This window comes from Rhea americana, unplaced genomic scaffold, assembly GCF_003343005.1.
Source record: "Rhea americana isolate MKP2758 unplaced genomic scaffold, rheAme1 scaffold_36, whole genome shotgun sequence".
Lineage (NCBI taxonomy): Eukaryota > Metazoa > Chordata > Aves > Rheiformes > Rheidae > Rhea > Rhea americana.
Window position 1 is genome coordinate 1,488,350 of NW_028186490.1, and position 17,581 is coordinate 1,505,930.

Below are 17,581 nucleotides of genomic sequence, written 5' to 3' on the forward strand. Positions count from 1 at the left end.
AAAAAAAAAAAAAAAAAAAAAAAAAAAAAAAAAAAAAAGCTGGGACCTACAGTGGTGGCCACAAGATACGTGGTATCTTACGTGGCTCTGCAATTCATCACCCAGAATCTTCTAGCCTCACTTTCCAGATTTGAAAGTAGAAAGTTATGTTCCTGGGAATAAAACCTGGGCCTTCCTTGCTGCTGCCTGGAACCAAATTCTGCCTGAAGAGAATAAGCGTAGCACTACCAGTGAAGGTTTGATGGGCAGGGAAAATTTAAGACACAAGGCACTTTAAAATCATTCATTATTTAAGATAATGGAAAAGTTCTCAAGTGCCAAATTGATGAAAACACCTACCAATTAGCAAAATTAGTACTTGAAATAGAAGCAGTAGAAGTGCACAGTGAAGTCCAGGAGTGTTTCAAATGAAAGGGAAAGGAATTTGCTAGTGGAAGGAATCACCTACATGGAAATATATGTAAACAACTCCATTGTAGACACACCTATATTAGAATAAAAGTGTTTCCTACCTGTCCCCCCTGTCCTGATTTAAGCTTTTTTCCCTCTTTCCTCTGATACAAGTAAAATACACGCATCCCCATTACCTCAACATATTAGGCTTTTTTCAATAAGGATTAAAGCTAACTCCTATAGAAACAAGATTGTTTCTTACAGATAATAAATACCAGATCAGTGCAAATCACACCAGATGCTTTTATCACCACATTTGACTATAATATATCATTCCCCTCTCATTTATGCTAAAGCAGTAACAACAAGTACTGCAAGTAACACCTTTCATCAAGTATTCACCAACACATCTGGAACACAAGGAGTTCTAGAGGATAACCCACGAGAAAAAGGTGTAGCCTTCACTCAAACTTATCTAACACCATGTACTACAAACTCCTACAATACTTGTGGAATATTGCAGGATCCTAGTGTAGCTACTATCATACTTCTAAATTCTATCAAATAAATCCCAACCAGGGATGTAAAAAATACCTTGAATGGAAAGCAAATTAAGCCACACTGATCATGCTTTTTCTCAATGGGCTTAAAGCCATTCAGCAATCATCAGTCAATGGCAGAAATATTCTTTCCATTCTTATCCTCTGTGTGGATATCTGTAGCTCTATGTGTTTCTCAAGCACTCTTGTGGAGCACAGTCACCCTGGACCGAAAAACAATAATGGAGAAAAATGAAGAACCTGAAACATTTAATTCTGTGTGGAGATTTGAAATAAATTTCTACAGGGAGAGAGGGGAGAAGGAATCTTCATATCCGAAAGAAACATGAGAAACAGCCGAACTGTGTGGCATGAGGTCAGCTGACTACACTTGAAAACACACTATGCTATGCTTTTTCTAAACCTACATCCAATGTAAAAATATTTATGTAGGAAGCTAGAGTGAAAAGCATACCACAAAGCTGAAAGTGTTTGTCATTCAAGTCTTGGTGTCTGTGTTCTGCACTACTGCAATAGGAAAAAAGATCATATAATTTGCTACAAGTAATGCAAGACCAGACCGTCTTAACTGAACCCATCCCTAGCACAAGTCATTTGTCAGAACTATCTGGGATGAGAAAAACAGTGTGGCTAAATTACAAGTCTCCCGCACGAGTAGCAATGCATGAAAAACTACCTGGTCACAACAGTGACGCCACCAATCAGCAAATGGCTGGCACAGAAACACACTCAGAAAAAGCTATACTGTTTGGCAAAAAAAAAACAAAAAAAAAAAACAAAAAAAAAAGTTAGCTTTAGCAGGAAAAACAGTGTGAGACCAATAGGAACTACTTACCAACTGACCTGAATGTGGTCTGACGGGAAGCTACTATACCTCTATCTCCACCTACACTAAGGCCCAAGATTGGAGACTGCTATGGCAGAAACTGCACGGCAGTCAAGCATGCCAGTCTTGCTCCAATAAACAAATGGAAGTGGCAAAAGGCTACATTTCCATGGGATGCCTAATGGGAAGCATCACCGTACACATAGACCGTAGGGGTGAAGAGGGAGATAAGCATGTAGCTGCCTAAGTTCTACAACAGAAGTGTGAAGGAGATACCACAAATGCACACACAGACCACTGCCTGCTCTCTACCCTGCCTAACCTTGGCATTGCGGGGGAAGTGACAGGCACTTTTTTAAAGTCTGCTTTCTTACGCAGGTTAGTATTGCACAGTAAGACTGCTCTAACATTTAGGAGCAGGGAAACTGTTTGCAAATGCTTGACTACAGGTTTCTAGCATCACACAGAAGTAGAGAAGAGGTTCTCAGAGGATAACCCCATTCACCACATACAGAAAATGCTGTGCAAGAGGCCAGATATGTTCCTGCTCTCTATTCTATCCTCTGCTTCATCACAACTATTAATTTATATATGAGGAACATACATACACAGGGAAGAATCAAATCAGCTAGAAAGGCAAAATTCAGTTTTATTCTTTTCAGAAAGGAAGACATCATTTTCTAATGGAAATGAACAACACACATTTTGGGAAACTGAAGCCTCTTCCAAGCATACGCCTCCTCCTGACTATATGACCAGAAAGCTTTGCCTCAAAACCAGTGTGCACACCACATGACTATTTCTATAAGAGTCTGACCAGAGTTGTAACACTCTGAGCCTGATGGAAACCAAGAATTCTAAGAAAGCCATTTTTTCCTAGGTAAAAAAAAAAAAAAAAAGGTGCATAGATATGTTGTTGTCTGCTGCTTTTCCAGTTCTTCTCCCCTGCCATGTTGGGATTTTGTGGCGTGTATCTGCTGGTTCTCAGTTCACAACCTCAGGGACCATCCATTCTTATAGCACTGGGAATTTACTGTAATGTTTTCTTTATTGACAGATGTGACAACTCAGATATGCTTGCGGCATCATTACATGTGTTCAGTGTACGTCTGTACAGAAGAGGTAGACATGGGCAAAGGCACAAAAGCTCACTCAGGCAGGCTCATTTCAAAGATGTGTATCCTAGATCAAAGCCAGCAGTTCCACATATTATGTTGGGCAAAGAAACCCAGGCTTGGGTCTCATTTGGGCAGGACACAGAACAGCAAGAATGCAAGATCTATTACAGCAGTCCCCAAGATAAACACTTCTCTGAAAACATCTCTTTTTTTCATCAACCTGTTTGTATTGCGACCTTTCTGGAAACAAAGCCTCACTAAAATGCAAAAAGGCCAAAAGAGTAGGAGAGAACAAGTGGGCTGGTCCTTCAGCGTGCATGTCAGAATCCCCCAGCAGGGGGAGAATGAAGACTGTCACAGTGCAAAACCAGAAGATGAACTATTTCATTCATCGCTGCAAAGAAAGGCTTGGGCTTCAAATGGAAGCGCAAGCAAATAAACACTCCCTTCCCAGGTGGAGGACAGTTATCCTTCAGAACAGTCAAGAAAAGACAGTCCTCAAGTACCTAGCTGTTGCTACTGTGGTACCAGATGGCATAGAGCTGCTGCCTGAATAATGAACAATCTTGACATTGGCCTATTTGACCTCCAGAACTAAAGGATTATCATGCACACAAAGCGTGCAATTTAAGTGTGAAAAAATAATTTCCCTCAGCAGGGAAGAGCCTGGACATCAGGGATGCTGACTGAACTTTAATACGAAACTCAGACTCCATTCTGTCCAAACAGTAACATCTGAAGGCTCCTCATTTCCCACTCCTTTTTGTGACTCAGCCTTCACATCTGTAAACCGGGTGAGGGAAAGTGACTTTCATGGGGTCTGCTGGGTATCATCCGCCACTGACAATTGTTCTGTGTGTTTTCTATACCCAGAAATGTTCTGTACTGAATAGAGTAAGACTAGTTAGAGGTATGTCTCACACTGGAGCTGGTCCTTAGTCTAATCCACAGCATTGGCCAGATCTCCATGCTTTAGAGAAAGAAGGAAAAGAAACCTTGTTGGTACAATGGTGCACCGAGTCAGCTGTGCAATGTGTAAGAAGCATTAAGGTCCCACCCAGGGCTGCATAACCATACAGTGAACAACACAATCCAAACCACAAGACAGGGCTGTGGTTTTACCCTGGTGGGGATCCTGCTCAGGTGGGGGGAGGCAGTGAGATGGGAAACCAAGAACTTACCTTCACTCCATCTGATTTCTTGTTCAGCAGGCTTTTGGCAGCTGTGGAGAGAAACAGGAAAAGTAGGTCAGATCTTGGTTTTAAGACTCTTGTCTTCCTTCCCTCTTCCCTCAAAACGGCATGAGACTTCAGAAGGACAATCATCTTGCTAATTCCTCTGTCTAACAGTGAGAAAGCTGGAAGACAGGCCAGATCAGTCTTCAGATCCATCCAGGTAGCAGAGGATGACCCATTCAGTCTATTCCGCATCTAACTAGGCAAAAATGCTCCCACTCTCACAATCTCTGAAAGTCTTAGTTTGAATTGAGACTTAGAGCTCTTTTATTTCAATCTTCTACTCACACACCTTCCAGAAGTGGCAGCACTTAGAGGGGGAAAAGCTAAAGAAATCTGACACACGTCTGTTGCAGGATAAAGATTTTCCCTTAAAATATAGCCATTTAAATAACAGATTCTGTTCATAAAGGGGCACTGATAATGCAGAGGCCTCCTAATCACCGCCACAATACACAATTAGCCAGGGGAACATCTCGGAAAGCAAAAAGGTACAGACTGAAGAAGTGCAAAAGGCAATGCCTCCCAACAGTTGTTAAAAAAAAAAAAAAAAAAAAGCTGGGGTGGGGGGAAAGAGAACAGAGGTTCTGAATCTGAGGCTGAATTTCTTCACTGAAAGATAAAGATGCTCTGCTGTGCTCAACTGAACAATCGGCTCTAGCAAAGAAAGTGAGAACATGATAAGCACATACAGAGAAGCCACAAGTGCCTGGCAGAAGGCACACTTGAGACTGATGAGGGACGTGCTCCATCTAGTACAGGAAGGTGACAAGTTGATAATGACTGTCAACAGTCAGATGCCGTCTGCAGCCTCAACAGATATAAAACCTAGTTTGCCTATTCATGAAGACTGCACCCTATTGTTTCAACCCCCACCGTAAAGGGCATGCTAGAGACCTGCTGGACCAACGAACTGATAAGCCTTTCCTAAGCAGCTGCTGAGAAGCATTTGGGTCCAGGTACTTGACCTGAATTTTAGCTGCAGCAATGATGAGACCTAGAGAAAGGGGAAGTCGTAAGACAGTTCCTATACTACTCCCAAAGTATCTACTCTACTCACAAAGACAAGCTAGCAAACTCACGTACACTGTTCACTTGTTTCTCGCTAGAACCAGCAACATCAGGCAAGAGATGCCACAACAAAATGTCTATATAGAGGAGTTTACATTTACTATATCCAAGCAACTGTTCAAGTTTTCTGTCAAAATTGTTTCCCAACTCACCTTCCCTACCATATGACCATATAAATATATATTAACTAGACAACGTCAGCTGAGCTGGTGCAAATGACAACAGCTTCTCCTCATAATAAAGAGGCGGCACTAGATATACACTCATTACCATCTCTGAACTGGTCTTCCTAATTCTACTCCATAATGCAGATATAATCCTAGATCAGGATGTTTTAATTCCTGCCCTCAGAAACCACCCAAGGACATTGGAAGAATTACATGCAGAGGTCTTCTGCACGTGATGTGTCAAAACACAATGCTCCAATGTGCACACATTAAACTGGGTGGACCAAGTGTCCAAGGCAACTCGTGCATCCTGCAACAGTTTCTTTGCTGAGTGCATGTGTACCAAAACAATGCAAGAGTGAATCTAACAGATGAGCTCCTGCCACCTTCAGGGCCCAATGAAGATCAGCTTGATGCCATACGTATGTGAGAGGGAGAACACGGTGACCATGGAGTCAACAGCAGTGCTGGCATTTATACCACACATACATTACAGTGGTTCACACAACTATTGCTGAAAACAATTGCTGAAAACACACAAAGGTGCTATAGCCTTACAGCATCAGGAAGGAGTGGAAGATTCTGCAACTTAGTAAATACCACAAAGGCGATAATCCTGAAGTCCAAACAAACAAAACAAAACCAACCAACCAACCAAAAAAAAAAAAGAAACAAAAGGAAAAACCATCAGAGAAGGCATACGACACCACTATATATCTTGGGGATGACCCAGACACTAGCTGGGAATCAGTATTTTTCACACTTTTGGGAGTTTCCCTGGAAGCTCACATTTGCCTCTGTAGAAAGAAGACATCTGAACACATATTTGGTGGAGTCGCAACAAATTCAGCTAAGAGCTCCTTCATGTAGCCCAGCACACTACAGTGCTGACCCAACGTTGCCCCTGACACAGCCCCCTGTCCAGCCTACTCCCCTGGCTTGTCCCTCTGCACTGCACAGCTCTCCCACAGCCCTGTTAGCATCCCAGCACAGCAGAAGGAAATCCAGTTCATGGTTTGTTTAGCAGATGCATCATTCAGCAGTTTGTAAGGACAATTGGGAGCCCACAAAATGCACTCACACACGGAGATGACTGCAGAGACCCCAAACAAAAGGGAGACAGATGCAGATTTACTCACAGGTCAATCTGTGCATGTTATGAGACAGAGATTAAAGACTATGCAGGAAGAATTTCTACAGCAAGCAACAAACAAGACTTCCTGTAACAAAGAAGCACTTTAAAAGACACATGGCATAACACAAAATTCAGCTTATCAAAAGGGACAACAGATATGGAAAAGCCCAAGGACATATGAAGGCAAATCCTTTACTGTTCAGGAAATGGTCTTTCATTCCTGCTTTGCAGATTTCCAAGCAAGAGATACTAATATTTATTTTCACCATCCTTCCCACTTCCTCTACATTAAAGGGATTAAATCCTCCTTCACAGTGGAGTTGCAAGTTCCTCTAGAGTGAAGTAACACCAAGGCACAGATAGCTAACCCTGTAACTTAAATGCACACTTCTATTTCTGGTTTAACAAGACACCCTTCAGTTAATCTCTGATGAGAAACACAAAGGACATCCCGCTCACACACTCTGTATGCCCCTGCCCTCTTCCAACACAGCTCAGTCTTGGCCTCCACAGAAAACAGCCGGGGCTCTGGACCGTGCTCCTGGCAGAAACACAGATCCCGAATGCTGAACTCATAGACGATAAACACTAGACACTCCGGAGGCACCACAGCCAAAGGCGGGTGGTGGCGAGGGGAATTTCCACAAGGGCCTAAAATACCGTCTCTAAACGGAGCCATGGAGCGCTCCCACGCCGGCAGCCCCGCTCGTCCCGCCCGAGCGGGCGCAGCCCTTCGCCCAGCTTGCCCCGGGCCTGCCCTAGCTCCAGCTGTCAAATCTCACCTGCGCTTCTCGCCTCGGCTGAGCTTCCGGGCGGTGTTTCGGGGGATGCAGCGGTGACACTGAAGTCGCGTTTGTTAGGCCTGACTGAATCACGCGCGAGGTGAACAGGCAACCGGCAGGGGAAAAGGTCCCTCTGCTTTCGAAAGGACGGTGCTCTACTCCCAAACCGGGAGACACCAGGGGCCTTCTCCAAGCCGCCTGGGATTATCCTAGTGAAGAAACAGACCTCGCTGCAGGGGAAAGCTCTGCGGGCCGGCGAAGCCGCCCCGCGTCAGCGCGGCCTCCCGGCGCCGCGGGCTGCCGAGACCCTGCTCCACGCGGGCGCTCGCCCTCCGCCGCGAAGCGGGGGGCGCGGGGAGCACGAGGCCCCCGGCGGGAGGCGGGGCCCAGCTCCGCCCGCCAGCCCATTGGGCAGGACCGCTCCATGGGCGGGGCCGCGGTAAAGTGGGAGCCAATCAGCGCCGCGAGGGGCAAGCGGCAGGAGGGCCGGCGCTGCGGGCCGGGGCCGGGGCCGCCATGTTCCCCCACGCGACGCGACGGCAGAGCCGGCAGGGGCACTGGGCCCGCTGGGCCCCTCGGAGGGCTGTGGATTTGGGCGAGCGCAAAGTGCAGCGAGAAGAGCTGTCAGGCTATGCTGTCCCACAGCCGCGAAGACCAGAAAGGATGTCCACAAGGAGAGCCAAGGCGGCCCCGGGGGGTCGCCCCAGGCAGCCCGCTCGAGAGGAAGCGCAAGCGACCAGCTCCGACTTGGGCAACAGGCACCTACTAACTTCCGTAAATGCTTATTCGCCACCAGCTGCTGCCCTGGCTGAGCCCATCTGCGTGTGCTGCAGACATTCGAGAATCAGAAACCTGCAGGAACGGGCAGAGAGGAAGAGGACGGTGCTGAGAGGAGATCGCTGCTCGCAGCCTCCTGCTCAGCCGCCGTCCTGCACGCGACCCTGCCGAGCCCGCTGCGAAACGAGCCTGAGCTGGTCCCAGCGGGGCCCACACACCAGGTGCAGCCCAGCTCCAAGGCCCACAGCCAAAGCCGGGCAGGGGCATTTGGGTGTTATTTTAAAGAGTCAGTGGGCCTATACCTAAATGCTTCCTAGGAAGCTGCAGAGTTCCTCTCATCACGGTATTAAAAAACTCAATAATAAGCACCAATAGACATGCCAGAAACACGAGAGGAGTTTTTTTCAGGAGGAGGGTATCTACGACAGAACTCTTTTGAAGAGCAGACCTGAAGTCCAAGAAAAAAAGAGAAAAGCAGAAGTCCAAGAAAAGCCAGAAATTCTTATTTTTAAGGACAAACTTTTAAGCTATAAAAAATGACACAGAGCTGCAACTTGTCATCCTCATTGTCAGTTTGAAAAAAGTCAAGTTAAGTAATTCTCAACTTAATGTCACTTCTGGAGCTTACCACATACCAACCATCAGTGAGTAAATAACCGTGAAGAGTACTAAGAGGCATCTCTGGCCACCATACAGAACTTCATGTCCATGAATCTAGTACAGCTTCAAAAACATCTACTCACTACTCTTTGCACAAGACAGCGCAAAGACTGATGCTGTTCCTGCTACAACTCCTCTTGAGTAGAAGAGCTCCTGCCTCACCCCATGCCATACACATCGGCTTATGTGTGGTAGCAGCACGTGTTAGTTGCACGCTGCCTCAAAACTGACACAAAGGAAACACACACTGTGTGTGGCATGTAAGAGCTTTGTTTAAAAAGTAACTCCTTAGGAACAGAGAGAGGCAAAGAGGTCTCAGAAATATAGGATTTGCAGGCCTTTCTTTCTGGTCTTTTTTTTAAAACACCGAAGTGATTAACGTAGGATACCAAAATTTTCTTCTTTAAGATAGGCCAATTAGCAATAAAGTAAGAGTGCTGCACAAACTGTCAAAACCATACCTATCTGATTCATGGTAGGACTACTAGCCCTTACAAAGTGCTGCACTGCTGAGAAAAGGAAAGAAAAAAATGCGTGACTTCTAAATATGCAAGACAGATAAAAGAAGGGATACAGGAAGGAAGTTTCAGCCCAGTGCTGTATATTGTTGTTCTAACTCATGTCCGTGTGACAGCACTTAAGAAAACGTATGTACTCCGACTAATTTTAACAGGCTTTTCCAGTACAGAGGGGGGCAACAGAAAGCAAATAGAAAGAATAAACTGCTTCAGACTAAGTTGCCATTAAATCCTCCTACCAAGGAGTGTGGAGTATCCATGAAGAAGTTGAAAAACATGTTTAAGAAAATGTTACTATTGAAGACATTATTAAGCAACCATTTTCTTTAACTAAATATCATGGAGAAAGCCATTCAGACCATGTTTCTCTAAACTGATCCTGCATTCACAGGAAGAACCCCTTCTCTGCCAGCTGGCATCATCTCTGAACAAGAGGTTTAAAACCTCCACATACTGACGACTGCAGTTCCAAGACCAGGGACTTCCATCAGCGAAACCACCTGTTCAACTCTGCCATGACCGCTATTAAGGCAAAAGTCACTCTTGCGCACAGTGATTTCCAAGAACAGAGCAGAGTTGTCATCTTGTATTCTCTATCCCGGTCCAAGCATTTTGGTTGTGTGTTTTAGCAATCTCTACTCCTACGTTCTCTGCGGGCTTGTTAATGGAACCTGTTGCAGTAGCAGTGGTCCCTGGCAATTGCACAGGGATGTTAAACACTAAATGAGAGACAAGTACACAGACAATCAATTTGGATGGACTGTCTGGCAAAATTTACAGTCAGCTCTTTCACTTGCTGAAAATCCTTTTTTTTTGCCACTGCCTTTTTTTTTAATCCTGCTTTTCCATTTGCCCCACCCACACAACTACAGCACTATAGCAAAAATACACCTGAGCACTATGCAAGCAGCAAGTTTTCCTCAGAAAGTGCGAGCTACCCTTAACATTTCCCCTTCCTCAGTTAGCCTTCCCTGAGGGCTTCTATTCTTCAACAAGACCACAGTCATTCTGTTCAAGGAACTCTAACAGGATAGTTCACAGAAAGCCGCTGGTCACTACAAGACACTCGTTTAAACAAGCAGGGAGGGAAGAGTAGAACCAGGAGGAAAGGCATTACTCTCCCACTGCAGAGCGAAGGAGAAATTGAACAAAAACATGCAATTTCTTCCTGTTTTTTTCTTCTTCCAGCCACAGAAAACCAAAACGTTCTTCATCAAGGATATTTACAGAAAGCAAGAAAAAAACAAACAAAAAAAACCCTCCCCCCTAAAAAAAACTCTGCAGACAAATAAAAAAACCCTGTCTGTGACATTTCAATTAAGGTTTTCAAACACCTTTCTATCAAGGCAGAAATTTCACATCCTGAAAGACAGTTCCTGTGCAGTGTGCATACATACACACAAACAAGGAGAGCTCTAACAGTTGGGACAATCTGAACACCCATCCCATGCCCCAGTGTGTGTCAAATGCAGTAGTTCATAAAACTGCAAGACACCTAATTTGTAGTACAAAAACTCCATTTCCTGCCAAACCAAGAAACGAAGAGGTGGAGGGCAAACACTACATGAAAAGACATTCACAGAGTTCTCATGAACTTCATGGAAAGAAAGATAAAAGTAAAGTGAATTATTAGCATCATTTAAATCCACTACTCCTGATGATACACTAGACTCTCAGACCATAGTGATAAATGTTTAAATGTAGCAATAAAACCATGAGATTCTGGGAAGCAAAATGGAGGTTTACTTACCATCAGTGAAGTACGTTAGTTCAGCATGTCTACACTCTAGTAGTTGTGCATCATTCCCCGAAATCCCTGTTTCTTAAGCAATTTAATACATACAGCCAAACTACTCAAAATAACTTAATTTTTCATTAAATGTGATCTAATCCTCTGCTTGGGAAATGCAGTTGCCACTGATGCTCTCATATTCATTTTATTCAAAGCTCTTTAGAAACTTCTTGGTAAATTTTCCCTTCTGTATTTTCATTCTTTGAATTCACACCATGAAGTTAGTATTTACATGAATCAGGTAGTGCATAGGCATCCATTTAGGATCAGAAGTTACAAAATAGCAGTAATTTCAAAAATATTACTCACACAATTCTAACTTTACTTTAGTTAAATGATAGAACCTAAATTCTACTCTAAGCATAAATATGCATACATAAATAAATATGCATACATTTATGCTTATATATATATACACACACACATATACATACACACACGTGTATACACACACACATATACACATATATATGCACATGTGAGTATGTACATATCTGTCTGCATATGTGTATCTATGAATGTATATATATTATATATACTATATAATGCGTGTGTATATATACACATATACATGTATGTATAGACAGACACACACACACACCAGCAAAAATGCAGTCTCACAAGTACTTCCGGAATACAAGTACAGCAGGACAGTGAAACATTTCATTGCCAGTTTATTATTCATACTATTTGCTTCTTCTTGCTCTTTAGTCAAGAGCATCATGGTACAGGTTACACAAGAAATTCATGTGCACATCCAGCCTTTCTTTAAGTTGTTAGAAAGCACTCTGCGGTCCCTGGATCTGCCCCTCCAGCCTCTCAACCTCACCTAACTAGTTAAAAACCTAAAACTGCACATTTTGCAAAGTCAGTAAGGATCTGCAGAGATCCGTGATGAATTCAAGCTACTGTCACAAACTGCTGTAATACTTCCCTCACAAAACAATCTTGAGCATGCAGTAACAGTTTCCAAGAAAAAAGCTCAGCATCAATTAAAAATAGAGGTTCAAGCATAAGGCTTTATTACTATTAATGTCTGCTTTAGGATCTGTTTTGAGTACTGGATAGTACACAGGACTTGTGATGTCCCACTTCAGAGAAGTAAACTTTATAGAGGGTGGAAGTTTGCACAGTGATGATTTCTCTCCAAATTGATCGTTTCAATCCAGAACTAGGAAAATGGGGCTAAGAATTTCCTATAGTCCACTTTAAATCTTCCATAAAAAATAAGAAGAAAAATCACTTCTCAGCACTTTGTAAAGACTGCTGTTTCTCAGATAGATGAAAATCAAATTCGTCTAACTTTGCATTCAGTTTGTAGCATGCTTACTTACAGAGTTTTATCTACAGAAATGAGTCCAGGCTTCCTCAAAGACTACAACTATGAGGATTTTGAGAAAACTTTGCTGATCTTCTCCTAGTAAGAAATCTACATTTACTTCTCAGAAGGGGATTCAAGAGTTTCTTGTATATGATATAATCAACAGATTTACTTCATAGTGCTTCTGTGTTCTAGAAGTGGAAAGATAGATCAAATCAGCAGTTGATTGGATCCTCTGAAAATCAAGAGCCATATATGAGCATCTAAGGCATTGTGTGTGTACCCTGTTACAACTTCAAAGACCCCGTATCACAGTTTAGATTGTCATGTTCTCTCTCCTAGCTGAGTAAATAGCTACCAGAGAGTGAACAGGAGCTACAAATGCCTTATTAGGACTAGGTCTAAAAAATTTCCTAACTTGCACTGAAGGAAGTACAACTGTGCCCGCTTTTAATAAATAGCCTACAGCTGACCTAAAAGGCAATCTTTTTAAGAGAACCACAAAGAGCCAATATTAAATTGTCAAATATATTTAACTGTGGAAAGGAGCCAAATCACATTTCTTTATCTTTAGGAACTGATCTGGAACAAAAGGAACATAGGAAGCAACATGAAGATTACTCACAAAAGAATAGAAACTTTTTTTGGTAAAAATAAAGGTTTTTTTGATGGAAGAAAGAGTACTGCTGCAGACCCAGTGCTTCATACCCTTGAAACATACAATTTGTCACAAGTTAAAACTACACTGCCAGATGAAGCAACTTCACATTACAAAACATTTGACAGGAGATAGTGATGACAACAGGATAGAGGGCTTCTCATACTTCCTGCAGATAGTATTGTCACACCTAATTAATTGATATCAGTCACATGAGCTTTCATTTTCCTCTAGGTTCAAAATATCTGTGAAGAAGCTTTTAGAAGATCTTGTCCCCAGATAGGAGGAAACTTCTCTTCTAATAACTTTATGTTTCTGCCTACTAGAAATGGGGCTTTTAGAAGCTCAAAAAAATAGGGTCACCCAATTATAGAAATCAAAGACCCTTAAGGTCTTTAGAGGAAGAAACAAGTGCTATTTCAGGACATTTCAAGTGATATTATATGACCTATCAGAATAGGAGAAGTCTGAGCTCTATGCAAATTTCTCAGATGGACTTCCTATCTTTTTACTGTAAGTTAGGTGCCCTTACTCCTCAGTTCCAGCAAGTTTATATATTTGTTTAAAATGCAGAAAATAAAAACAAAGCAAATTTAAAAGCAGTAATTATGACAAAAGCAAGCTCATGTTACATGCAGTTCCCCGAAGAAAACAAGCATAGCTGATCTCTCCTATTTCAAAAGGCTTAAAAATATTAGGGACAGCCACTATCACAGACGCTATCAATGCCTTGCATCTAAATTCACAACAGTTCTTTTTGGATAGTTTTTTAGAGCATCTCATTACCTGGGATCACAGCTTATTTTTAAAGCAGAATTCAGCAATACCAAGAACTCTGCACTCTGTATAGGTCACCTAGGATTTCCTTCTCCTCAGCTGTTAACTGAACTGCTTCCAACAGCTTCAGCCCTTGAGACACAGAAGAATGAGCAGAGCAAGCCTCTTCCTCCTTGATTCTAGCTCAGGGAATAAACGGATGCATAGGTCACACACCATTAAGGAGAACTCTTCTCTCAGGCATTTCATGTACTCAAAATCTGGGCCACAAGAGATTTTTCTTACCCAAGCACTTTTGCAGCTTCATTAGAAGTGACAACATCTGCAGACTAAAAATGAATCTAAACCTGCTGTTTAAAAATATAAGAAAATATCAACTATTTCAGAATCATCAATTAGGTGAAATAAAAACTAGCTTTGTGAAGAGATCAAAGACCCTTCACACCAGCAGAAAGCAGAAGGCCCAAGAAAATATTAAAAGCCTTCTACAGTTCTGCTGAAGCCCTGCACATGTGCTAGAGCTCTTCAAACAGTTAAATTATTTCAAAAACATTCCCATAATTTTCAACATAGAGCACATATGTCATAGGGCAATCCTGGGACAACCAAATGGAGAAAATGATTCTGTACCTTTGAGGCCAAACTACCAGAAATGCAGTGAAGAAAAATTGCTACAGCCACACTTACTTTTTGCATAGTCCTAACATACTGGCACAAGTTCACTTTAAAGCAAGAATCAAGACAAAACAATTCTGAAGGTGTTGGGGCTGTCCCTTAATTGTGCCTTGCTTTCAAATTCTTTAATTTTATTTAAAGACCACCACTGATATTACCTGAATCCATACAGGAGATTAAAAATCCTGCCTTCATTTCACAAAAGAACATACGCATGAATGTGCACTTGAATGCTAGGATGACCATTTCAGTGAGGTTTTCATTCCAGTTAGAAGTTTATTGTGTCACCACACAGAAGATAAATACTGGTGTTCTTCGTTAGCGTATGGCCAGATGAAATCCACACACTTCCTTTTCATTCATCATCACTTATAGTCCACACAGCACACTTTCACTTGAAAGTAGCTGTAGTCAGGTGCAAGAAAAATCTGATGTAAGGATTCAGTGATTGTTCTACCAGTGCATTTTAAAAGAGAAAAATAAATGGCAAAGAGGACAAAGAAAGCATATAAATCAACAGCACTCGCAGTAGAGGCTTTCCACCCAAATGGCAAGGAACATAGATGAGAGAGCATCAACGTGCTGAGCCAAGACAATCATCTTCCAAAAAGCACTGATTTGCACGATTTAGATTGTGTTTTCAGTAAGCGCACTACGTAATGCAGTTGGGTGGTAGCCAGACTACCATTTGTCAAGCTTGAAAGGATGAAAACCACTTCTGAGATGCCAGGGAGGAAAACCCTAATAGCTAGATGCTTCGGATCCCTTTTTGTTGAGTCAAAGTAATACAATATCGTAATAGCTCCTGCCCCATTCTCACCAATGTTATTACTTGCCCTGTGGTCCTGCCTCAAGCCTAAAGGAATCACTGCTACTAAGGGTTTCTGACTCTTGAGTTTTGGAAGAGAAAACTAACAAACGTCCACTAGAACTTCCCAAACATGAGCTGTATAAAAATAAATAAATAAATAAATCACAGGGGATTGTGGCAGCAGACTTGCACCAGACTACATGTGCTCCCCTTCACACTGGTCACCAGCCAAGACAAAGTTACCACTGGTATGGCATCGTTACCAAAGTTACCACTGGGATGCCATAATGGATTTTGAACACAGGTTTCCTCCTCTCCAGCTCAACACCCAAAAGGTTGAAACATATGCTGACTCACATGCATATGAAACAAAACCAGAGAAGGGACAGGAAGAGTGAAAAACTTACCTGAAAAGTTCCGAGACACAAGCATTGTTGTGAGGATTGCGCCCTGTGGGGAAGAGAGAGCAGGGATAACAGACAGCTTCACTCACTTCAGAAAGGGGCTGGGCTGACCCACAGAGAACGGGGTGATTCAGATGTCAAAGCAGAGGCATCCTAATGCTACCCTGGAAAGCCCTTGGGTATCCAGGGCTCCCACATATGGCTGTTGGATGCAACGTGGGACCGCTGAGACACTCTTGCCTTTCTGGAGTGACAGCTAGAGGCCATGCAGGATAGCCTAGGACATGTAAAGGGGCACTAAAAGTTATGTTTAGACATGTAGTTTCTTCCTGGCTTTTAAATAGCAGATAACTGCTCCATATGGAAGCCAGAGGGTTCTCCTCAGGTACAGGCAGGTATCATCTGATCCCTGCTACTGGAAGGCAGAGATGATCACAATTTAGCACCAGAATTTAGGAATTAGTTGTTCTATTTCAACTCTCTTGCAAGAAAGTAGAAGAGGTGATTACGCAGCACAGAAGACAAGAGGCAGGAGAAATTTACAGCTTTGGAGAAAAGCTACCCAGCTCCTCAATAGAAACCACTTTATTACCCTGTACTGGAAGTCTGTATGAGGTACTTCACTAATTTTAGTGAGCTAATCTTTAAACAAAATTGTTGCTATGAAGGCAATAACCTCAATTTCAGAGGACTAAACAAACAAAACTCCAAACTAACATATACTCACCTTCAGCTTCCTTCTAGCATTGAACTTTCTCAAGCATTCCACAGTCTCCTGCCTGTGCATCATTGAAGCAACAGTGGATCGTTGCTGAAAAACAGGAACAAGGAAGGATCAGCAGCTTACTGAACCAAGTCAGCCAGCAAAGTTCTCTCTACCTGCACACAACAGGATATGCAAACTAACATGGCTGAGCCTCTCGCCTCTCCACAGCCGCAAAACGCTGCAACCATTTTATAACTTACAAACTTATCAATATAGCAAACTTATCAGGATGGCTATTACAGGTCAGTGCCTGAGAAACTGTGACTGAGGGGAGGCACTAAGGCAGAGGTCTGGATTGTATTAGTAAAAGCTCCAAAGCAAAACACTCGGCAGTAAATAAATACCAGTGAGTGGTATTGCTCTTGGACATGGCAACTCACTGAATCTAAATGCTTAACTAGCAGAGGGCTCATCATCCTTGCATCAATTTTGCAGAAACTGATTTTCTGTGGGTAACAGGGAGGATCATGTGGCTCTGTTGTATCAGTGCAAAAACGCGAGCATAATCTCTAGCTAGCGATGCACACCTGTCACCCACAGTAGACTGGGATCCCATCAGCTACAAAAAGAGAGATTCCCAGAAGTGTTGCCAGTCATTTAGCGCACATGAGGAAACCAGAGACTGATGTTGCCAGTCACTTAGAGCACATGAGGAAGCCAGGGACCAATGCCAAAGTAGTTGTTGCTTTGCCTCGAGCTGCAAGTCTGAATTCCCCTTGCAAGGACAGTGGGTGAATGACTAACTTGGCAGACTAGGATGTACAACCCTCTATTAGCTCTCTCCTACTTGGAAAAAAAGTCTTTAATAGTCGAGAGAACTGTAAACCATGCCCAGATTCTTATGGTTTCACGGGAAATATCTGCTTCAATCCTGTTTACAAAGCTAATCACCTGCTGCAGTATACACTAGTTAAGTGTCGAGGGAGAAGGTAGCTGCCAGGCTGTCCTCTAACAACCTTGATAGTCACTGGTCAGGCAGTCTCCTTAGGAATGAAAGTGATGCCTAGTTGTTCAATTTGTCTTAAAGGGTTCAAGACACGTACTTCAGAAGCTTACAGACGCTAAGAAAGTCTCAGATAAACAGTCAGGACCTGCTACTTACTGCATTTACTTCAGAGGAAAAATACATTTCCAG

The 17,581-nt window shown here is 42.8% G+C and overlaps 1 protein-coding gene across 1 annotated transcript in view; it reads right to left on the bottom strand.

The window, feature by feature from the left end:
• Nucleotides 1-17,581, bottom strand: part of CAMK2G (calcium/calmodulin dependent protein kinase II gamma) — a gene marked incomplete at its 5' end in the record, with an annotated part of 122,736 nt that overhangs the window by 24,518 nt on the left and 80,637 nt on the right. Inside the window, 3 exons of the mRNA XM_085312173.1 lie at nt 4,079-4,119; nt 15,684-15,726; nt 16,408-16,491. Coding sequence (XP_085168299.1) covers nt 4,079-4,119; nt 15,684-15,726; nt 16,408-16,491 — 168 coding nt within the window. The remainder of the gene's footprint in view (nt 1-4,078; nt 4,120-15,683; nt 15,727-16,407; nt 16,492-17,581) is intronic.